Source organism: Taeniopygia guttata, chromosome 15 (assembly GCF_048771995.1).
Source record: "Taeniopygia guttata chromosome 15, bTaeGut7.mat, whole genome shotgun sequence".
Lineage (NCBI taxonomy): Eukaryota > Metazoa > Chordata > Aves > Passeriformes > Estrildidae > Taeniopygia > Taeniopygia guttata.
This window is the reverse complement of record NC_133040.1, coordinates 11,466,517-11,490,471: the sequence shown is the minus strand read 5'-3', so window position 1 is coordinate 11,490,471 and position 23,955 is coordinate 11,466,517. Positions and strand designations below refer to the sequence as shown.

General features: G+C 43.8%; 1 protein-coding gene across 12 annotated transcripts in view; it reads left to right on the top strand.

The window, feature by feature from the left end:
- PITPNM2 (phosphatidylinositol transfer protein membrane associated 2) overlaps window positions 1–23,955 on the top strand; it is a 123,472-nt gene that overhangs the window by 46,160 nt on the left and 53,357 nt on the right. For all 12 annotated transcript variants that reach the window (XM_072935978.1, XM_030285940.4, XM_030285937.4 and 9 more), the window contains one exon: window positions 13,304–13,477. In XM_072935978.1, the coding sequence (XP_072792079.1) occupies window positions 13,400–13,477 (78 nt within the window). In that variant the 5' untranslated portion in view covers window positions 13,304–13,399. The remainder of the gene's footprint in view (window positions 1–13,303; window positions 13,478–23,955) is intronic.

Sequence of the window (23,955 nt, the reverse complement as noted above, 5' to 3'; positions counted from 1 at the left end):
AGCGTTTTGGTTTCGGTGGGGAGAGTGGTGGAGCCTCTCCCAGGAGGGCTTTTGTGGCCAATCACCAGAACACTCTTAGGGAACTTTGCTGGAGGTGTGGATAGCACTGGAGATATTAATGCAGGCTTTTACCACATCATCTTAGCAAACCATTTTCTCCAATAAATGTGACAAGCTGACGTGGGGTTCCAGAGGAATTTGTCCCTGAATCCTGGAGGAGCTCAGCACTGGGAAGTGTTAGGGAGGCTGACACTGCTGTCTTGGAAATCTTGGAGGTGATTGCCGGGGAGAGGAATATGAGAAAATTACTTCCTTCTCCTTCAGGTGTGTGCAATTTGTATCTGTTTGGCTAATCTGATTATCTCATCTTGCCTGGGTTGACAAATGGGACAGATAGCTGTGCTCTGCTCATTTGGGTCCTTTTGTGCTAAAAGGAGCACATGACCTTATTTTGAAAGAGTAAACTCCTGCAGGAATAAATACTGTGAAGAGAAAAATGCTGCTTTCTCTACTTTCCCCTGTGACAGGCTTCAGAAACTTGTCCATTATTCTGTAAAACAGTGTAGATATAATCTGTCTGTCAGCATGGAACTGGAAAATATTTTCAGCTCGAAATAACCTCCACAAAGAAAATAGCTTCCATGTGATCCCCTGTTCAGAGGAAAGCTACTGGACTTTAGTCCTAAATAAAGATTCCAACCAACTTTGGTGCTTTAAAGAGCAGTAGTGGTTGTCCTAAATTTGACTTTACCAAGTCCACTCTCCTGCACAGCCCTTTGCTTTGGTCAAGTTAACAGAGCAAGTTTCACATTGGCTTCTCTTTGTTGCTGGTGCTTTGAGAGTGGCTTCAGTAGTGTGAAATGCAAGGAAAATTTTCCAAAATGTAATTATTGAGCCATCACTTAGTTGGCAAGTCATTTTCAAAGCTTACCATTGTCCTTTTGTCCTCTTTTATCATCGCTGGGGAAAAAATGCATTAACCTGGGCTTGAGAAGGCAATGATTTGCTTGGTTTTTGATACAGTCAGACCTATTTATTTTGTCAGCAGGAGATGCTTCTAATGTATTTAGCAGTAAATCATCCTGAAGCCAGGGCTCTGAACAGCTCTTGCTCGTGTTCTTTCTCCTGATGGGGCTGTGGGGATGATGTTGCTGAATGTGCAGAAGAGAATGGCCGTTCTTCTTTCTCTTCTAATTTCAGAGATCAACAGGGATCAACTGCATTGCATTTTTAGAAGTAACAGTTCTCGTTAGTTTGGAACTTGGAAGCTTTCTCTCTCATTAACTAATTAGGACTATTATACTCTATTGTCATTATTGTCACTCGGTATTTTTGAGAATCAAGGGTGAAAAGTGACTGTATAAAATGAAACTCATCAACGAGGCTCCCTGAGCCCATTGTGAGTCACCCTCACTGATTTTAGTGACAAAAATAAATCTTCTATTACAACTGTTGACTCCTGCAAGCCCTGCAGTTACTCATTGCAGGAGCTGGAGCTGGTTTGTGCCTTGGGAAGAGCCACTGTCACCAACACATGGCCAGGGAGGCTTCTCACCCACGGGTGGTTCCTGTCAGCCAGGCCCTTTTCTCTCCACCTTTAGCCTAGGATTAATTATTAAGATTTTACAACCTCTTGGTTGGTTTTGCTCTTCATCAATTTTATTAAAAATGCTGAAGCTGAGTAGTGCTGTCCTGAGGAAGGAGGGGCAGTTGGTTCTTAGCAAAAGCTTGTGTTTTACTGGGAGAACAGAGAGGATAAGGTCCTGGATTTATATAATTATTGATACCTTTTTTTTTTTTTAAACTAGAAACACTAATTGCACACCTGAGCAGCTGAGATAATCTTCTGGCAGTGGTCTGTGTAATTAAAAAAAAATGTTAGCAGCTTCTCACAAAAGTATGGATTGTTAGTGCTGCCATTGCTTATGCTTTGCTTTTCTTCCTTGTAATTATCATGACTGGTATTTTTGGGGCAGCTTTGCAGCTTGTCTATTTTCTCCCAAGTTGGCTAAAAATGCTGGTCTCATGTGACATGATAAATATTCTCTTGGAAACTAATGCTGTATATATCCTGAACTTTCTATTCTGCTGTTTGGATTCATTCCTGAAAATTGCAGGAGCTGGGGGAAATATGTCCCTTTTTATTGAAGCCTGGGCATGTGGCTGTTAATGGTCTTAAAAACAGCTTGAATGGTCTCTGCAGATAAATCTTAGACTGGAATGTTTTTGTTTGCTTTAGCTTTTGGGTGGTATTAGCCTTAGCTGTAACCTCTTTCAGTGTGTGTTATCAGTTAATAAGGACTTCCTAGAGCCCTGGCCCTGCAGTGCAGTGCATGCAGGATCTGCTGTGGCTGCAGCAGAGAGGCTGACACAGCTCCTGGGCTGCTCTGGTGTGCAGCTTCTCCACTCAGTGCTCCAACTTTCCACTGGAATCACAGGGCTGCAATGAGAACCTTTTGGTACAATTACTGTATGTTCTCTTTTCAATTACACATTCCAGTTCCAAGCAGGTTGTGAGGTGCTGGTGGGTAATCCTTGGGTGGAAAAAGTTTCATTTATGAGCTCTGCCAGACAAGGTGCAGCTCATGGATGAGCCTTTGCTGTGCATTTGGGCAGCGTTGTTTAGGTTGATCCCAAGGTTTCCTGCCTGGCTCTTGCAGGAGTGAGTGTGTGTGGCTGTCACTGCTGGCATTCCTGCTTCCAAACACCCTCTGGAACCCGTGAAGGACCAGGGCCCTGTTTGGGATATTGATTTCTGGACTTTGATGTCATTCAGGATTTTGGTTTACTGACAGAAGCAAAATAAAAGCAAATCTGCAGAAGAGCAGAAATGGAACTTTTAGGCTAATGAAGCTGTATTGTGTCTGACAAATGGGTGGCTAATCTGCTGCAGAAGGGGGAGGGTTGTCTTTTAATGAAAAGTTATTACATTTTAAATTACTGTATTAATAAAGTGGACAGTCCTCTCTAGCTTGTCTCCTTAAAGTATTCTTTTAATTGAGAACCCCCTTTAATCCATTCTTTTAAAATTTAATTAACATTTTGAAAAACACTTCTTTGACTGTGGTAGCTTGGTCCAGATGAAAGTGGGGTTATGTCATGACTGCTTCCTTATGTACTTTAGCTGTAATTGATGGACTCAGTGGATAACACTAACTTCATAACTAAGAGCTTAACACTTCTAAGAACAAGACTAATGGGCTGATTTTTTTGGTCATAGTTCTTTGAATTGGCAGCAAACAGAAGAACAGAAATGAGATGACAAAACACGATCTGGTTGCCTGGAGTGAGAACTTTAATATTATTTTCAGTTCAGCTCCTGATTGTTTTGACTGTGAACCAGAATTTGCAGTGAATTTTGGACTCAACTATCCAAACTTTAATGTCCCTCAGATACTGCACTTCTTGTAGACTGCAGGCAGCTTTTTTTGCACAGACTGATTGTCCTTCATGCCGTGTTGTGATCAAGCTGGAATGTTGAATTCCTTTGGCTCCTCTTTTACATTTCATGGATATCCCAAACCCTCCAGCTTTGGGTGGTTTTGAGTTCCCACCTGCCAGTTCTGCGGTTTTTGAGAGGATGTGGCTGTCTAAGAAAGCCCAGCTCCTGAATCAGGTCAGTGTTTACAAAGCAGATTTATGTCAGATATAAATACAGCTGTAATGCCCTTTAGCAAAGGGCACGTGGGGCTGTGCAGAGCTCCTGCAATCCGAGAGCTGACAGAGCTGGGTCAGCCAGGATGGAGAAATTCCCAAGGTGTGAAACAAATGGCCAGGCCATGGCAGGAGCTGGGACAGGGAACTGCAGCACTCAGTCAGAGCCATCCCTGAAACCTGAACTGAGGGGTTTGGACACTCTGTGCCCCGTGCTTTGCTTCCTCAGCTGCTGTCAGGCTGGCACAAGGTTTCCATCCAACGGTGCATCTCATGAAAAGGAAAATTTTGTGCCTGAACCCTTAGTAAGCTTGCTTTTGTAACACTGTCTTGCAAGGGAAACTTCAGAAAAGAGCAGCCCCAAAACAATTTGGATATTTGTTGGGGAACAAAGGAGAAGTTTATTTGAATGGGTCTTGAGGGTCATGAAACAGATTTTGTTACTTTTGTTTTCATTTACATTAAATTGCTTTCTTTTGACCCACATGTGCAGTATAACACCTTGTTGCAGGACACCCTGATGGACTTGTGAAGCTGAATTTGTAGTTGGGGAGGCAGTTGAAATCCCATTTAATTTGAGGAATAAAACCACACATGAGTCCTCAAGGAACAGAAGAATTCCACCCTTGGGAAAGCTCTCTGCTTACTTTGTCAGGTTGAAACCACAATATGTGCTCTATGGCTGTTAAAGGCTTTGATACATCCAGAAATTTTCTGTAGAGAAGAGAATTGTTTCCTGGAGAGCATTCTGAGTGAAGCCAGACCTTGGTTTTCTGAAACCAGTGGCAGTGGGAAGGACTGTGGGAGGGGTTCAGCTTGAGCTACTCCACTCCATTCTCTCTTTATAAAAAATTATTTTGTGGAAAAAGTTGGATCCAATCTTGAATCTGCTCTGTCACTGATTCTCTCTTGAATATTGGACCAGATAATTTTTCTCCCTATGTCTCTCATCTCCCTGCAAATGAGGGATACTGATGGTTGTCCCTGAGGCCAGGGCAGAACTTTAATGTATCCCTCAAGCACTGGGAGCTGCTGTGAGGAGCATGGCTGGGCTCCAGCCAGGCACTCCTGCTCCTGTGGCTCTGCTCTGCGTGGGTGACTCAGAGAATGTTATTTCCTCTTCATTTGCCAGTACCTGCATTTGTCTCCTTAGGTACCACTCCTGTCCTTGGGTTGGGTGAATTCATAGTTTGTTTACTTTTTTTAAGTCCTGGGTTCAGTTTCCAGTTTCAGCTCTATTTTAAATGATCATAGTGTGTCCTTTGGGTTGTATGTTTTATGGAGTGGGCAGAGCAGGGAAGGAGTATGTTGGGTTTTCCTGGAGGAGATGAGAATTGGGGATGTGGATAACACCTGGCAGTACCCCGGGCTCTCTGCTGCCTGAACTGGCCATTGCATCCTGTGCAGAGCTCCTGGGTGTTGTGCAGGTGCAGCTGTGGCTCCAGGGCAGCAGCTGGATCTGGGCCAAGGCCAAGGCTCTGGTGCCATCAGCAGCTCCCCAGAGAGGAACCTGGAGCTTCCTGTCCCAAGCTGGGACTGTCCAAGTGACTGACAAAGCTTTGTCCTTCTTCAGACTCCTCAAAGAGGAGTGGGGGACAGAAATGACCCAGCAATTTGTTACCCAGACTAAAGAAGAAACAGAACCGGTCTGGCACTTGCAGCCTCCTCTGTCTCAGCTGGCATAAGTGCTCAGCTGGAAACACCCTGGAAGCCTCTAAATGGTGTGGGTGGTATTTAGAGGCTGGGTGTTCCATGTTGTGGTTAGCATTAAGGATGATTTGCAAAAGCAGTAAGATGTGATGTTTTAAAAATGCACCATCACTCCGTATGTGGGATGTGGAATGGTAGAAGGGAACAAAAAACACCGGCCCAAAATGTGCTGACTAATGAACTGAAAGTGGTTATTGATTAGCTGTGCACTTTTATTATCCTGCTGCAGTCCGAGAGCAGCAAGCGATTCTTTTTTCTTTATTAAAAAAAAAAGAAAAAAAACCTTTCAAAAGAGCTTATGAAATATTTAGTGTAATTATTTCCAAGATCAAAACTCCAAAGAAATTACCCAGCCACAGAAACCTTGTTAATCTGTTGGTGTTATGGATGAAAGACGCAACAGAGGTATTAAACATTTACTGCTCTTGTGCAAAATGGCCCTGTACTTCCCACCTCAATTGCACCATTATTCATCAGCCTTCACTGCTGTGTCTGTCTTGCTCCCCATGTAAGAATTTTAGGTGTCATTACAAGTTTCTTCTGATGGAGTGGGACTTATTTTCTTTATCCCCAGTTTGCCTTTAGGCAAGGCAAGTCTCAGCCTAATGAAACCAGTGTGAAGTATTACAGTTCTCTAACACTGCCTTTGCAATGGTACAAGGTTTTCCTCCGTGAAATAATCTTTTAAAACCAGTTTTGAATGCTCATTTCCTGTTCCACACGATATTTTGCATAAGTGAGGGAATAAAATGTTTTTTCCATCAGGACTGTAACTACTGAAAAAGTGAAGTAGCTGTTGATGACCCTTTTCAGTTTGAATTGGAGTTACTGAGGAAGCAATCCATGGTCTGTCCATGTTGACTCAAATCCCAAAATTGCGTTTTTGTTTTTCAAAAGCAGGTTTAGTGGATCTGCAAGTATTTGGAGATAAAAATTCAAATTAACATTGAGAAATAGCCTGAAATGGGCTGTAGGTTGGAAAAGATGAGCATAAAGACCCATGAATAAATAAGCTATAAAGTGGGGAATGAGTGGTGTGTTTGCCATTCCAGGGGAGGTGGGGTATGACTGTAATGGGTTTGGGACTGAGTGGCTTTCAAGTGCCTTGTGCAGTGGTGTAGGAACAAGAGTCACAGGAATTAATACATAAAGCTTTGGACTTCAGCCTCCCTGCTCTCAATTTCTTACTTTCATGCTTGGTGACTGGTGAGATGAAAGAATGGGAGTTTTCATTACTTTCTGCTCATGATGTTTTAATAGAAAACTGTTTTCCAGTGCAGCAGCTGATGGAGAGAAAGAGAACAGGGGTGGTGTGGCCATGGACATTAAGAGCCTGTGTGGATTTCTGACTGGGTTTTCACTACTCAATACAAATGAAGCCTTGACCAGCTGGTGGGAACTGCACCAAGCTCCCTTGTGTTCCCTCTCCTGAGTTCTGTCAGGAAGAGGGATTGTAGAACCTGGAGCAGTAAAGTGTAAATGCAATAACCTCCCAGGGAGCCTACCTGGGAAATTAGATATGTTTATTTTGTTTTTAAACTTGGCCTGCCTCCTGTCTCCCTGTCACTGCTGCCCACAGTGTGCAGGCTTCTGCATGCCAATGGCCCTTCAGACTAATGGATGTGCCGCCAACCAAAGAAAAATCCTGTCCGTGCTGTTTGCCTGTGGCATTCCATGGATTTTTCTTTACAGTAGTTTAATGAGCTGCCAGCAATTTTCAGTCTGTTTTCAGCCAACACGCTGTACTTGCCACACTCAGTGCTGCTTTTATTTTTGTTTCTCTGTGTGTATATATATATATATGTCTATATATAAAAAATATATCTATTACACATCTATATTTATGTATTTGTGTGTGTAATGTTGGCCTGTTTTCAGTGGATAATGCTGAGTCTTGGACTAAGAGCAACCCCATTAAAAGCAGGATCTGCCCAGTTCCTTTGGCTCACCAGGTTCTGCAGCCTGGCCACAGGACTCTGGGCTTTGTGGCTGCTCTCCTCATGCAGACTACTTGGAAACGTTTAAATTTTAATGTCAGCATTCTTTTTAATATTCATCTTTATACCCAGTATCAGCAAAAGGATTAGAGGCTGGTTTGTCTTTCCCTCTGCACTCATCTGTGGCTCAAGTGTGCTTATTAGTTCTTTTAATGGCTTCTTTATTAGTTCGTTATTGCATAACCTCCAGGCACGGCAGGACTTGAAATGTTAATTTTCCAACCAAAGTTCAGCTGATGGACTTCACCTGATCCCCCCGAGTCCGTGTGTGCATGCTGAGGGCTGGCTGTCCTTGCACCCCTTAGAAAAGCAGAAGGAAGGGAGTCAATTTTTCCTCTCCCAGGTGCTGAAGGGGTAATAGGAATGGAAAGTACAAAAAACCAGCACAATATCCGAGAATGTTTAAGCAGAAAAGGTGGTGGGTGTTGTGGACACTTTGCTGTGGTGTTATTTTCCCCCCCTTCCCTTCTCCTCACGTTGCTTCAAGCCAATATTTGGCTGCCCAGTGAACTATAACAAGATTTAATAGCTCCAGTGTCACTATATTGCATTTGGACTGCTTCCATCCTTCAGTTGTAATAAATGTCTACTTTACAATGAGCTCTTAAATTCTATAAGTGACGTCAAATTGTATCTAATAATGGAAAAAAGATCAAGTACTGTAAATGGGACTTGTTCACCCTGTCTTACCAAGCAGTGTTTGTCCTCAGCCCCTCACTGTGCTGCTGCTTTTGGGAGCTCTGGAGCTTGCCCTACACCTGGGGAAGCTGATTTCCACAAATGCCTGTGTTTTCCTTGTCCCCTGGCTGTGTTGCAGGCAGTGGCCAGTCCCACGGGGAGCTGCAGCTGCTGCAGCACTGGCAGGACTGCTGCAGTGGTGCAGTGTGGGCACTTGTTTGTTAGCTGCTGATTCACTGTCGGATGGGATCTAAGCTCAGTCACGAAACTCAGATGTGCAAACAGCTGCATGGCAATTTTTCTCTCTGAAGATGTGACAGATGAGATGGGGGATTAGGATGAACGACCCCGCCGAGAGTCACACACTGACACAGTGGCCTTGGAGCCGAGAGTGTGTGAACTGTGCACTTTAAGGAGCTTTAACTTTTGATCAGTTTTTTCTTTTTTTCCCCAGGCCTGATGAGTTTTTAAATCTGCTTAGCTGTCAGTGAGCAGGTACGACCCACAGTATGAAAACTGAAAACTGCTGATTTTCAAAGGCTCGTTCTCTCTTCAGTTTAGTGCACGTGTGTGTGTGAAAGAGAGACAGTTTTGAGAGTAGTGATGAGTGTTTTGTGGGCATAAAGCTACTAAATAGAAATGTTGAGGCTTTTTAACTTTCCAGTGTAGATATGGATTAAAACAGTTCCACTGGAGAGATCGCTTTGGTGGGGTTGGGCAAGGGGGGCAGAGAAGGGAATGGTAAAATGTGAGCACTCATTGTTCATCTCCTTGGAAAAGCCTCATTAATTGTGTTTTCCCTTGACCTTTACAGAGTAGTGATCAGTCATGAGAGATTCATGGTGACACACTCCAGTCTAGAGTGTGCTGAGCACTCCCAAACCAAGAAGTTCCTCTCTGTCCTGTGTCCTTCCCATGGAGCTGGCACTGGGATGTGGGCAGGAAAATTGCCAGGCTGTGCTGGTCCCTGTGGTGGATCTTGAGCCGTGTGTGCCACAGCTCCTGGAGAGGGTTGGGCAGGCAAGGCTGGCGAGTGAGGCTGAGCAAGGTTGGACAACCAGGCTCTGTAGATACTCGTGGAAAGCTTCTGAGAGACAGGGACACTGTGGACAAGCAGGACCTGAGTGACAGGGAATGGTCTTTGCAGCAATTCCACTCTGGACAGATAAAGCTGAGCAAGACTGCTGTGGGCCAGGAGGGAAAATGCTGCATTAATCAAGGTGTGAGCACTGAGGCTGCCATTGAAAACTGCTGACTTAGGCCCTGGGATTCTGTTTCCCATTTATGCTGCAGCTTCTAAAGGCATAAATAAATCCAAGCACAGTAAGTATGCAGTGCTTCCATGGGAGAGCACTGTGTCCTCCTGCAGGGAGCTCTGCAGGAGAGGGAAGGTGGCTGGGCTGCTAAACCTGGTGTTGCTTCCCAAAGTCCAAGTGTTTGATCCACTTGGGATCAGTGCTGACATCTCTCTGATATCACTTTCTTCAAGGAAGCATCTTCCTGGGGGGATAAAGGCCATGTAGAGAGCCTAAGGAAGGTTTTTAGGGAGGTGGGTGAGGTCTTCAGGTAATGCCTTCGCTCATCCTTTTGCCGTTACAGGTTTGGTTTAATCTTCTTACAGTTGTTTCTGTAAATTATCTTAAATTTCTTGATGATGTGAAAATATTGCAAGGAAAAATGTTCAACATCTGAGTCAAGGCTATCAATCCATAGCTCATGAGGGTGCTCTTTCATAGAGGAGACTTTTCTCAGCTTCTACAGAGAGCACAGCCCTGAGCAGGCAGTGGGTGATCAGAACCTGAGACCTGGGGCTGGGACCAGCTTTTGCTACCAGCTGCTTTGTAGACCCTCCATGGGTTTTTCTTTAAACTTTATAATGGCATAAAATTAACCTCCTGTGTGAGACTGGAAAAAGCTCATTATAGCTGCTCTCTGCCGTGTCTGTTGGAAAAGGGATGCAGCAGCCATGGCCTGAGGTGTGTTCCTGCTGCTGGGGCGTTGCTCACTGCAGCCCTTAAAAGCCTCTGCTCAGCAGCCTGAGCATGGAAAAAATGAGCTGGTCAAAATTTGTCATTGAGGTGGCAGCTGGGAAGAGTCATAACAGCTCTTTTGTAGCCTGAAACCACAGTGTGAGTGGTTCTCCTGTGTGTGAGCCCCTCGAGGAGCTGGGATTTCTGCTGTCACACTCAGTTTCCATCTCCTCAGGGCCAGCCTGGGAAGCCTGGCTGGGATTTGGCCTCCAGCATTCCAGTAGCAGAGTCTAACCACCCTTCACACACTGAACTTACTCTTAATTAGGAGCTGTCAGTTGTTATCAGCCCTTTGCTACCTCCTTTAGTGCCAGGGAGGCTGCCCGGACGCTCCTGAAGTGAACCAAGTTCATGGGTTAAATGGAGAGATTCTTCTGGGTCTCTTGGTCTGTTCAGCTTCTGCAGATCCACATATACCTCCCCCGATTTTAAAACACAGGCAGTTTTTTTAGGAAGTTTGTTGTGAGGGAGACTGTTAAAATTGGAAGTAAATGCAGCAGGCTGTGCATGAGCCTTTAGACAGCCTGGAGCAATGGCTCAGAGGTGGACCTGACTCATCTCAGCAGGATATTGACTCTGCAGCATAATTATGATGCTTTGAGAACCTGATTTTAAAATAATTGAGGTATAAAATTATGCGCCTGGCTCTCACAGTTACTACAGCTCAGGGTATAAATTGAATAAGGGGCTGTACAAATGTGCCACTTGGCTGTAGCAGGAGCAGCAGCGAGTCTGGAAACGTCCTGCATCACCGCTGTGCTGGGAAGCCAGCTGCAGGCTGAGGTTTGCAAACAGCCTCTGGATCTTCCAGTTGTGCAGCCACAGAGGTTTGGCAAATCCATGGAAAGTCCAGCTTGGTGTAGCCAAAATCCACTGGTGAAACCCTGTTTGTTTGCTAATCCCAGCACGTGGAGCAGCTCAAACACCTCTGGCTGCTTCCAGCAATGGGCTGGGTGCAGACGGTGCCATGGACACAACTGGGGTTTTGCCACCTGCTCTCCAGAACTGTGTGGTGGGATTTTTAGTCTGTAATAAAATAAATCCTCTTGTGTCTCAGCCATCTGAATTATTACCTGTCTGGCACTTCATTATAAACACATTTTTTCCATGTTGATACTGGTTTCTTGCCATTTTACTGCCTTTTAGGTTCTATTTTTTGTTTTATTCATCGCTTCCAATCAATAGAAATATCCTTTTTTTATCAAGCAGCAAGGACAGATATGACTGATGTCCTTATGATGGAGCAGAATCACTTTCAGAGCATTTGGGGATCAAGGGGAAAAGCTTTTAAATATAATTTTCAAAGATCTCTAAAGCACAACAAATTGCACAACTCTACACTCAAGATGTGTAGCTGAGTCTCCCACAGCCATTAGCTCCAAGAGTTGGGATCTTCGAGTTGCACCATTGCAGATCTGGTCCTTGAGATCCATCCTGTGGTGATAACTGTTGTTCCTTGCCATGACACTAATTAAAAACCACTTAATGAGATTATCTTCACCTGTTCTGGAGGATTAGTTTGATGGAGGAAATCCTGTATATGCATGTGGATGCACATACTTCTGTGCAGAGCTCAGCAGTGTAGGGAAGCAGAGTTTTCCCAGAATTATTCTCCACAGGCTTTGCCATAGCAGAGACTTTTTTATCCTCCCCTCCACAGGCACAGATTGCTCTGACAGCAATAAAATGCGGCAGAGAATTGAATTTGGAAATAAATTGTTCGGATGATGCGGCACCAGACGGATCACTATTCCAGAAGAGTCGGTCTGGGGTGGATTTGCTTTAGTGCCAGACTGGAAATGTGGCAGTCACAGGGAGGAGAGATGGGGGCACTGTGTGACAGGGCTGGGTGTCCCCAGGGCAGTGTCCCCATTTGTGCTCAGCACTGGGGCAGCTCTGGCAGAGACGTTGCAGTAAACCTGGGTTATAAACACTGGATGTTGTCCCTGGTTGCTCTGTGACCATGGGCATGTGTTTGAGCCTCTCTAAACCTCGTAAAAGGTTGGTGAAGTGTTGTGCAAACACCGACAGGCACCCAGGGCTGTTGATAGCGGTGCGGTTTCCTGATTCCCACATGGTGGTTTAATCCACAAGATAAATTGGTTGGGTTTTTTCTGTTGGTTGTTTTCACCAGTCACAGGACTCGGGGGTGGTTTGGCTCCAGCAGCTCTCTCTGAAGACATCCAATGAGCAGGCACAGCAGAAAGGTGGATTTTGGTGACAAGAAGGAGCCAAGTGAATGGTTTGTGTGCTGTGAGAGCCATCACCAGATCCTGCCCAGGCTGACTTGGGCTGATAACAGACTTTGCTTCTTGTGTCCTCTTCTCCTAACCAGTCATCTTTTATTTCCCCCTTCCTTAGACAACATTATTGTCTTTATCCACAGTCCATAGGGGGGTATTAAAGGTATTTGAGAAGTTCCTGCTTTGACCTGTGGTGTAGTGAATGCTGAATTCCCTGAATTCTTAACTAGAATTCTGTTACAGTGCCTTGAGGTGGGGTACGATGGGATTTTTCTCTGTTGCAGTTTGATCTTTGACTGTATTCTCATGCAGTGGGAGTGTAAAAATGAGCCTGACATTGACAGAAGTGACAGGAGGATCTTGCCAGCAGACTCTTTTGGAGGTGCAAAAAGAAAGGGTCCTACCAAGACTATAATTCAGAATAAAGCAGGGAAGAAAATACATTTCTGCTGTCTTTATTCTTAGAATCTGAAGGTCTTTCTTCATCATACTGTTACTGAGGGCTGAGGAAGTTGAATTATTGCTCTTTCTTGCTGCTAAATGAATTTGAGAGGATAAAACCTGATTTGAGAAGATAAAACCTGGTATTTTTGAGAGGATGCTTCTCTGGTGTGTTGCTGACACTGGAGACTGTGGGCAGCAGCAGATTTGCCTATTTATTTGGAGCTTTTGTCACATCTCTTCCATGGAAATGCTGTTGCATATGAAAGTCTGATTGATACTATGGCAAAGGTCAGGAGAGTAATAGCTTTGATGGTATCCCCTGAAGCAAATCAAAATTCTTTTGAAAGATTCTGTTCAATTTGATATCAAAGGTCTGGTAGCACTCCAGAGATTATTCTCTCTGCTATTATGCTTATAGCTATTATAAAAATTAATGTTTGCTTGTTGTTGGAGGTTTTTTTTTTTTCCCCTAAATAGGATGTTCTGCCATAAGAATGGAAAATAACCACTTCTTTCTTTCCTCCCCCCTCCTTTTTGTCTGTTTCAGGGATCCTCGATGCATTTCCTTGCCATTATTTAAGGAGCCCTTACTAAAAGCTTTTGGATTGTGTTTCTGAGCGGACAAGAGGTTTCTGTATCCAAAATGCTCATAAAGGAATATCGCATTCCTCTTCCGATGAGCGTGGAAGAATATCGCATCGCCCAGCTCTACATGATCCAGGTCAGGAACGTTCTGCTCCCTGCAGGGCTCTGGGGGTGGGGGAGGATTCCTGCACGATTGGAAATTTTAAATTTGGGTTTTGCTGTTTGCTTATAAAGGAGTAGCGGGGAAAGTAACACAAACTTCAATTTCTGAGTTGCTTCCTCTCCTGCTCTGTCTGACCTGCCTGGGGAAACAAGAACTTGTTCCTGTGGAAACACTCAGCCCAAGCGTGTGGGTACCTACTGGAAGGGAACAAGCTGTAGGGCACAAACAGGCACTGCTTCCCAGCTGGGTGGTGGTTACTTGTCGTGCCAATTCCAGTTACAAACCAAATTCTGTTCTTTTCTTGGGAAGCAACAGTCAAATATAAACTTGAGAGGGTAAACCAAAGGTATAATTTGGAATTAAGGGAGGAAAAAAAAGATATGTAATATATCTGTGCTCATATACCACAATGAAACAGATACTAATCAGTTTAGGCATAAAATGTAGATTATTTTTAATAGGCTTCTGAATACTGATGGGAATTTTTGCAAAATTCCCTGTCTGCAGTAAAGCAGTTAATTAAAATGTTGGGGTTTTGTAACTGAAGTCCTCTGTGCCCATAGTCTCCCAGTGTTTGAAATCCAACCAGGAGCAGTTATACAAGGAAATGAAACTGAACTGTTATTTCATTGTCCCACACTTTAAATAAAATGTAATTTTGCTCATCCAGAAAAACACACATCTAATATTGAGCTTGCAAGAGAACTCTGCTTTCTGAAGCAGTGGTAGAAAAACCTGCTTTGTCTTAAAACCTAAAATAAGGGGGAAAGCAAACCCTCCAAACCAAAGGAAAAGCACAACTCCCCCATTTCTCTCCGGGCCACCCAGCTGTGTTCCCTGAGGATTCATGCACTTGGGCTTGACTGTTAAGAGAATGCATAGTGTGCATTTTGCAGTAATAATGGTCAAATTCCATTTTCTGACACAAATGTGTCATCTATGTGTGTTTAACCTAAATTTTGGCATAAACAGGTAAACATTTTTCTTAGGTGGCTTCATTTTTCTGTACCTTTTCCTGACAGCTGCTTTGAATATTGGTGTAATTATTTTGTTAACAACTTTGTCTTCCTAATTTGTCTCAGCTGCTTTGCATGGAGAGCTGGTGGATGGCAGCAGAGTATTATCTGTGCAGAGCTTGTCAGTGAGCAGCAGAGCGTAGGGGAGAGTGATCTGATTAGGAAGGAGGAGCCCACCTGATTAAATAGAGGATGAATCCTTAATTGGGGAGTGTCTGTGGGGCCTCCTGGGAATTCTGGAGGACTTGGTCAGGGAGGTGGATTTGCTTTTTGATCTCAGAAGTTAAATTCCTGGTTTTAATTTTCTTAATGCAGGACATTGGGTTCTGCTTTGTTACTTGACAGAGATTTTGGCCATATCTTAACATCAAAAGGACACAAGAAGCCATAAGGGTTTTATGCAAGGGGAAGTTCACCAGCTTGAGAAACTACATCTCCAAACTGCCATCCAGCCCTGCTTTAATTTTCTGCTGCATTGCCAGGCAGCAGGGTAAGGTTTCCTCTTGGCTCAGGTGTCAAGTCAGGTTTCTGATCTCCCTCCACTTTCCTGGAGCAGGGGGCTAAGCTGGAGACACTTCATGGAGCCCAAGGTCTGGGGGAGCTGGAGGAGTGCATGACAAGCAGGGGACTTTGCTGTGTTACCTGTACAAGTAGCACAAGAGGAAAAGTTAGCTCTGCTTTTCCTTGAGAATACTAGTTTGAGCTCAAGTTTGAGATAAAGAAAAAGCAATAACAAAACAAAGACCACTTAGGGTAAAGTTCATAGTTTGGTAGCAATTTGCTTCCATTATTCCTGCAATTGGTGGAAAGATTCCTGCTGGCTTCGGTGTGAGCTCTTCCTAGTCCAGGATCTCAAATGTTTTCTTCAGTTTGATTTAAAAGTGGAGGTTTTGTCTTTGAGACAGGCAGTGGGGAAGGAGCAGTGGAGAGCGTGACTCTGTCCTTTTCAGAGAATGAGAAAGTGCTTCGTGTCTGTCCTTTTATTTTTCCTCTGGAACACCTGAAGAGGCCACAGGAGAAGTTCTGTGTGTTGAGCCTCCTTGTGGGAACGAGCTGAGATATCTGTGCAAAGCAGCAGTGAAGAGGCATTTCTGAGAAGTCTGTGGCTGAAATGTGGAACAGAATGTTTTGAAGTAGTTCCTGGGAAGAGGAGCAATTCTTAAAGGCGAAAGGTTAATGTCTAAGACATTTGTCGTGTACAGAATGGTGGCGTTACTGCTGGTGGCACCAGGCAGCCTGCTCCTGTGAGAAGCACTTCTCCAGCAGTGGGAAAGGAGATGTCACAACTGTTCCTCAAGGCTTTTAGGGAGCCTCAAGCATGTACCTGAAGTTGATCACTCATTTAGCTTCGAGCTCATGAGTGAAAATGCCTGTTTAACTCCATACCAGTTGGTACAAAACTGCTTTTTTTTTTTTTTTTTTTTAAATCTTTTTGCCTAGATATATATTTTCCTAGATTTCAGCATTGTCCAAATGGAAGTTTTCCAAAAGGCCCTTCTCCCCTGAGCCCTGTGGTGGAAGTGATGCTTCAAAGCCATGTGGGCAGGGATGTTCAGACTCAAGCTGTAGTACTGTCATCACTTTTCAAAGCCATTTCCATGTAGATTTTTGCTCTGCAGTGGAAGGATCAATCATCTGTTTTCATGAGAGAACAATCCCTTCATATTCATAGAAGTCTCAACAAAACTTTCCACCAGATTTGATGTAAGCAGCATCATGCCCAAATAGCAAAGGATCCTTCCATTAAATGGGAACAGGCTGTACTCATATTTTCTGTGTTTACTGGATGGGAGAATTAAAATCGTGCAGTATATAATCCACATCTCTCTTGCTTCTCTGCGCCACTGGGCAGGCAAGACGTGCAATAAATCATTGTGTGCATGCTTGTGTTGCTCTGTAATTCCTCTTATAACTACAAGTTCTCCAGGCTGGTGTATAAAGCTGTGAAAACTGAGATGAGTGCCCTGCTGCTTTGCTTTTTAGTGGTTTTTTTAAATTTGAGGTGAGAGAGCAAAAAGTCTCCTAAGTTGCTTTCTGCTGGCTTCTGAGATATTATCTACAGTCAGTGGTTTCAGTACTTTAAGTAGCACTTAAATTCTTCCTTAAATAAGTTAATTTTACATTACAGCAAGGACTTAATGTACCCTCGACTTGCTTGAAGCCTAGCAGATCTGAATTGTTTTTCTCTATTAAATTTCAGACTTTCAATATCCTTCCAAGGGAAACCTCTCACGCAGCACTGTCAGCCTCTCCAGGCTGGGAGCCCTTACTCCATCCAGAGCAGTTGGGTTTAGCTTTTCTGTAGGCACAAGACCTTTTTGCATCATTGCTGAGGTTTTGTCTCTTTTGAGGTCCAAATTAAAACATACTCATTTTTGTATCTGAGCTAAGAAGCAGCAATCTTCCTTCCTGCTGTGGCCTGGTTTTATTCTGGTGCATAAAACAGGCAAAATATTTCAAAACAGTAAAATGACTCTTTATAGCTCTATTAATGTAACTTTTCCCTGAAATGTCTGTGCACATTTAAAAGCCAGCTCTGCTTCCAAGGGTGAGGGTTTCTCAATTAACTCAGTTTGGAATTGAGTTGTCCATGGAACTGGGAGTGGTTTGATCTGGGGAAGCTGCAGGCTGCTGTCCTAAAGTAAGCAGAGAGGAGAACTGGAGATGAGCACTGGAATGAGTTCCGTGAAACACAAACCATTTATGGAGGGAACAATTGTAACCTTCTGTAGGGATTTGTTTCTTTCTGCAGAAGTTTTGAGCCAAGAGCTCTATCCTGGATGTCTTCTCAGACCCTGCACAACACATCTGAGGTGTGTGTGCTATTTCAGTCTCTGCGAGGTGAATCCTGTTGGGCACAAAGGGATCTGTGTTACACATCAGAGAGATCTTATTAAAGGGTCTCTTAATTCTTCCTCTCCTGAATCCTGCATATTTTGGTCTCAGGAGCAATCCTTTCCTGGAACACTGGCATCCTGTCCTTGTGTGTTCAGGCAATCTTCCTTTCTGTACAGCTCCTCCCCACCCCAGAAACAATGCACACATTAACATAAAGTCTCTGTTTCATAAAAGCTTGAAACATGAGCCCTGAATGCATTTGTTAGGATGTTATTAGCCAAAGGTCAGTCCTTTTATCATTTTAATAACATTCATTACTGTGCTTCCATATGCCATGAGATTCCGAGAGACCGCTGCCCTTCTGACCCTTTCATAAGACGAGAGAATTCCTCTTGTTATTAAAACTTATTTTTGAATCAGTGTGCACAGCTTTCTTGTCTGTTGTAAATAACTCTTGTCTTCATTTTGTCTACGCAGATTTCTCTGGGTATTTGTGACCTTTCTCCAAAGATAGTGTGCTTTAAAAATATTCTTCTGCTGGACCTAGTGATTACCTTTTGAGGATAAGACTTATTTTAAGATGCAGCGTAATCTTTTTGAGTTAATAGCATTAATACTTTGTCATTCATCACTTTGAGGGTCCATGACTGGGAAAGGCCTCTGGCCCTGTTTGAGGCACTGCATGGAAGATAACCCATCTGCTCAACACCGCCTGCTGAGCTCAGGCAGAATCCTGGGAATTGAGGATTTCTCTCATGTTTTAACATGAGCTTCTTCTCTACCATCCTCCAGGGCTTTGCATTTATTGCCTTCCCTGAAAAATCAAAAGCGTGTTCCAAGCATCTCCTGTCCTGACTGCTGATGGAATATCCTGAGTCACTTTCCTCATTTCTGGAGGATTATGGTTTGTCCATCATCTCAGTTTCCAGACACCTGCACTGTCCTATTTTATCCCTTCATTTCCCTGTACCTCTCAGGAAGCACCTTTGAGAACAGACTTAAAACTCTGCTTGTGCTGGTGGTAATTCTTGAGGCCCTGTCGTGATACCCAGGTGCAAAAGTCGTGTCCCTTAAACCCTCAGCTCTGCTTGGCAGTTGCCAGCAGGCTCAGCAGATGGGAAGGATTGATTGAGTGGGGGAAAGCAAACTAACCCTTCATCTCTGGACACTGAAAACTGGATGGCTGATTATTTTTGTTCTGCATGCAGATGCATTGGCCATCTGCATAGACAGACATTTATGTTTCAGTTTTAAAGCAGGTGATGCTGCTGACAGCTCCAAAGACCCTGGAAGGCTCACAAGTCTAAAAGCAAAGCCTGGTTTGAAGCTTTTCCCCTGATTTCTGTGCTGCAGCATTAAAACCTGTGGCTTCTGTATTCTTTTTCCTCTGGTTTTCATAACCTTTTCTTTGTTACCCTGAGGATTTGCATCCTTCTGGAGGAGGAGAGTAAGGCACTTTCAGATGTTTAGTTTTGAGGACAAGGGCAGTACTGTTATGTTTGGTGGTACCACACTTGGGGTTTCATTTGCACAGGTGACAGTGACACCCATACAGGTTATCATTTTGGGAAAACATACAGAAGGAGCAAACACCTTTTCTACATTTACTTTTTTCTTGTTTTGTAATCATTATCCTTGTATTTTTACATAGTCTGGGATTCCATTTTATGTTCCAAAAAAGATTGATTTTAGGGTAGTGAACTTGATGTTGCCTTGACAGTTCATGTGTTCTCTTTCTCCTAACGAAGGTGAATGAAGCTGAGATGATGTTATAACACAAACAATTTTAAACTTCATATTTGCACTGATTTTAATACAGGACGCAGCACTGCCAATCCTACTGAACTGGCTGTCAAAAACCCTTTACCCTTCTGTATTTTTTTCTTATTCTTATGAAAGAAGGACAAAAATATTGACTGGGATTAGATTCTCCCTTTTTCAAATACCTGAAGGCAAGTAATGAATTAAGTATTAGAAGCCTATGGGGATTTCTTTAAGCCAGTCCTGTGGTATTTTAACAGCCCATTGTTAGTGAACAATTGCACTGGGTTCCTGAAGTATCAGGGATGTAGTCACAGGATTAGACTTGATCAAGAGCAGTCCAAGTTGAAATTTTGTCTCTGACTCACAATATAGTAATGGACAACTTGCTTTGCCTCCCTTTAAACCAGGGACAGTAATTCTCACAGACAGTGTCTGTGGAATAGTTAATGCAATGAAAAATCAGTTTAAAGACACAGAAGGAAATACTTAGATTAGATGAAATACTGAGCTGCAAGTGTAGTAGGCATTTTGAAAGATGAGGCATGTGGGGTAAACAAGTTTGAGGTATCTCCATAATAAAGTGATCCCTAATTCATGTGCCTCTGGCACATCCAGCCCTGACTCTAAAGGACTATGACTAGGTATCTTTGTAAGGCAAAGTGATTAATGAGTGGCCATGAGAAAGGTTCTCTTAATGCTGTAAATTTTTTATGACCCTGCACAATTGATTGTCCCCAGAATATCCTGTTTTTGTACAAGCAACTTCATTAATATCTAGCCCTGATTCTAAATAATGCAGTGCCTACAACACTCATACAGTGATGCTGTGCATGTTTCTGCTCCACCTTGCAGGAGCCTGATGCTGACAGCCTGGCCTGCCTTCAGCTTTTGGGGCTTTTTTTTACAAAAAGTGTATTTCATTGCAAGCAAAGCAGCCAGGAGAAGAGCTGGTGCTGATGGTGCTGCAGAGGCAGTGCAGGTGACGTGCACATGCCTGGGTAAGAGAGGTCCCTTCCTCAGAGCCTCCTGCACACCTAGCTTGGCTTGTGCAGCTCTACATGTGCCTCTCTCTGCCACAAAGACCCTTCTTGGTCTCCTTGTGTGCTGGAAGTCCCCTTGGAGGCAGCATTGAGGGTGGTTACAGGCCTGTCTGATAGTCCAAATTCTTGCTGGGTAAACTTGAGGGAACATTTCCCCCCCATAAAATCTCTGCCAGAGAGATTTTATCAGGTGGCATCTCCCTGCAGAGCTGGGAAGGACCCAAAAGAGAACCCTCTTGGAAGTTGCAGCTGATCAGTGCTGGATTGGGAAAAGGGTAACTACTTTATGGTTACTAACAGAGGGTAACTACTTCATGGTTACTATCAGAGTTATGTGCAGCTGGTGAGGCATCAGTGTTTGGGGACAGGGCAGTGCCTGGCTGGAATGAAGCACTACATATTGCCCAGCCCATTGATCAAACCTGCAAGGGGGATATTTAAAACAGCTGCTCTTTTGCCTTTATTAATGAAGCCATCGATGAGGAACAGATTGATTTCCCCTCTCCCCAGGGTTTCAGGTCATTCCCGTGTATTTGGAGCAGTGAGGCACAAAGTGCTATTGTCAAGCCTTGTGTTCTGATCATTATCTTGTTGACTCAAACTAACCTTCCTTCCCGAAATAAGTATTGACATGGCCCTTTATATTTTTTTGTTTGTTTGTTTGTTTTTTAAACAGCACTAATTGGATTAAAGTAATTGTCACGCGTGAAGGATGCATGTTAGAGCACAAAGGGCACAGGGAGGCTCAGCTGTGGGCACCATGGTTACTGGTGACATCAGTGGTTTGCTCTTCCCAGCAAGGATTCAGTGCAGCTGAATCCTTGCTGAGTGAGGATGGCCCAAATTGGGGGATTGCTGATGCAGCCCGTCCCATTGCCATGGAAACACAGGATGCAGTTTAAAGTTGCCTGCATTCCTAACGTGGTGCTCATGGTGTAAACAAAACCAGGGTCCTGTGGTGCCCACAGCTTCTGGAAGAGCAGGGATGGTGTTATGGGCAGAGTGGGGAATCCTGTTGTGGTTGGACTTGTTTTCCCATTGGCTTTACTGTGCATGATGAGACAGAGTGGGCCTTGCTTTGAGGGACAAGAGCAAAACTCACAAGTTCCTTGCTGTCCTGAGCAGTTTCATGATTGAGAGACTGCTTGATGTAATTGTTTCTGATTGGATCTTATAAAGTGCAGGCTCAAAAGTTCTGTTAAAACTATCCCTGGGATAACAGGATTCCCATTATGAAAGGTAAACCCCTGCCTACCTTTAATATAACCATTAAGATTGTTCTCAGGTCCTGCAGAAAAGGAGTAGAGAAGATTCCCTGTGTGAGAACTGTTTCACTATATTTTCATAAAGCTCTCTACTCCATCCCAGCAAAGAGCACTGTCACAAAATGGTTCGGGTGCTGAAATGGGGATTCAAAGATGTGGGTACTGGATGTAACCCTGCCAGCAGCTCTGTGTCTTCAGGTTACTTAATTTAAAATGCTGCTCTTTTGTTGATTCCATGGTTTTTAATGTGAGGGGACTCAGCTGTTCTGACTGGGGCACAAAAGCCTCTGACAGCCAGAAGTTGTGTGTGCTGTTGTACTTCAGCACTCTCCTGCATAAGTAACAACAGGGGTGACTTTTATTTTTAATTTTGTTCCTGTATCTTCCTGTTGCTGTTAGAACATTGTGCACGGATAAAATTATGTTGGTTTTGATGTGATGGGAAGTTCTGCATCTTGGCTTCTCTGAGTGGAATAGCTCCATCTCTTCTGCTCCCTTCTTTCACTTGGAATAAAGCTTTTTTGCTCAAGTATTGCCCTGGTTATGGTGATATGATTTTAATTGAGTGTTTCAGGTCTTTGACACACATGTAAAGAAAAGAACAAATTGTAAAGTATGAAACTGTGGTCCTTTTAGGACAAGCCAGCATTTTGTTTGCATAGGTGGGTTTTGGTTACCTGCAGTAAATAGTGACCATGAATGGTGCCTGGTCTATCAGATATCTGCATCAGCAGGCAGAAGGTTGCTGGTGGTGAAAGCAGATTGCTGGTAATGAATGAGATGTCAGCTCAAATGCTCGTGAAGGAGTGGTTAACAGAAGCCAGAGCTGAGTCATTCCGCAGCACAGGCGCTGGAGGCAGAGGGATCCACCCTGAGCAGGCACACCCTCCCTGGCCATGAGAGCCATGTGCAGCACTTTGTCTTGGGGAAACCCCTTCAGAATAAACCAAGCAGTCCTTCCAGGACCTTTTGGTGTTTCCCTGTGTGACCTTCATTGGCTTTCTGGTTTTTGGTGCTGTTTACTTCAAGCATGGCTGGAATGTGCTGTCATATTTTATGCTGGTTTGTTTGTGGTGTTTGGCTGCTGGTACTGCCACAATTAGCCAAATTACATGGCTGAGACTAACAGGCTGCTTTTCTCATAACCTCTCCCAGCTTTTCTCTTAAAGTTTACAACGTGCAAGGTCCCAGCCACAGTGTCACTGGTACCTCCTCAGTACCTGGTGCTTGCAGGTGGGAGTGAGGATGGCTGGTAGAGCATAGCAAGAAACACTCTTGGTGCTGGGAAGATGACACCACTTTGGAAAATCAATTGTAAGAGTGAAATATCCCTCAGCCTAAATAATGTTCAACTGGAGATAGTTGGGAATATTTTTCCCTCAGTGGAAGAGATTGAGAGGAAAGAATTTATTCCTCTCCCCCAGCCTAAATTTTGTTTATACCTTGGGTGCCTTTACACTTCCTTTCTAAAACTGAACAGAACGGGTCTGGTTGGTGAAAAAGGTCTTAAGAGCTCTCCAGTGATGACAGCAGTCATCTTGCTGAGCAGCTTCAGGCATTTTTGTGGTCTGATGGATTGTACGAGGCACTTCATTCTTTCTTTGGTTCCCAAAGGAAGGGTCTGTTTCTGGGGACTTAATTGGTGTTTGTGGTAGCCTTAGCATCCAAAACAATAAAAAAATAGTAATTGGTCATACAGAATGTTTTTTCAGCCTCCCTTGCCACAACAATATAAGCAAGTATGTTAGCAGGGTCCTCTGGGGATATTTGCTGTCATGTTCTTGTTCTGTGGTTACAGAGATGTCTTTGCTGTCCTTGTTAACTGAAACCATCAGCCAGCTGGAAACTTCTCATATCCCTATCTGTGTTTAAGTGGGCTAAAAAAATCCTGAGAGTTCAGTGTTATTTTAATGCATTCTCCCAGAAGAGTTTTGTCCAGACTATCCCTTTCCAAATGGGAGCTGGAGGGAAAAAAACACCCCCAAAAAATCTCCTGGTTATTGTTTCCATACAATGATTTGTGTCTTCTGTACCCATGGATGGTAGGTCTGTCAAGCATGGTGCTGTCAGTCTTCATAATTGGAGTAATCTCAAATCAGAGCTCTCGTGGGTCCTGTGTGACTGCACTGCTGAAGGGAAGTAAGAAAACATCAGGAACTAAAGCATCCCAACCTTTTGTAAGCACTGTCTCACTTATTTAGATTGAGAGGTTGTACTGCAAGCAATAATCAGTGGTGAACAAGATGAGAGTGTAGTTATAATCTATTTTTGAAAGCTAGAACATGCCCAGATCACCCATTATCACCATGCAGCCTACCCTGTCCTTACTGTTCTCTGCAGGACCATTGCAGTGCTCAGAGTAGTTACAGTAAAAACAGGCAACTTAAGGAGAAGCTAAACAAGCTGAGCTGTTTGCAGGGCTGCTGTTGGCTTTGCAGAGATTCTCTGCTTGTAGACCTGAGCCTGTGAGCAGCCTGGGCTGGATTCCAGGGCAGGAGCACAAGGAGGGCTCTGGATTAGATTAATAT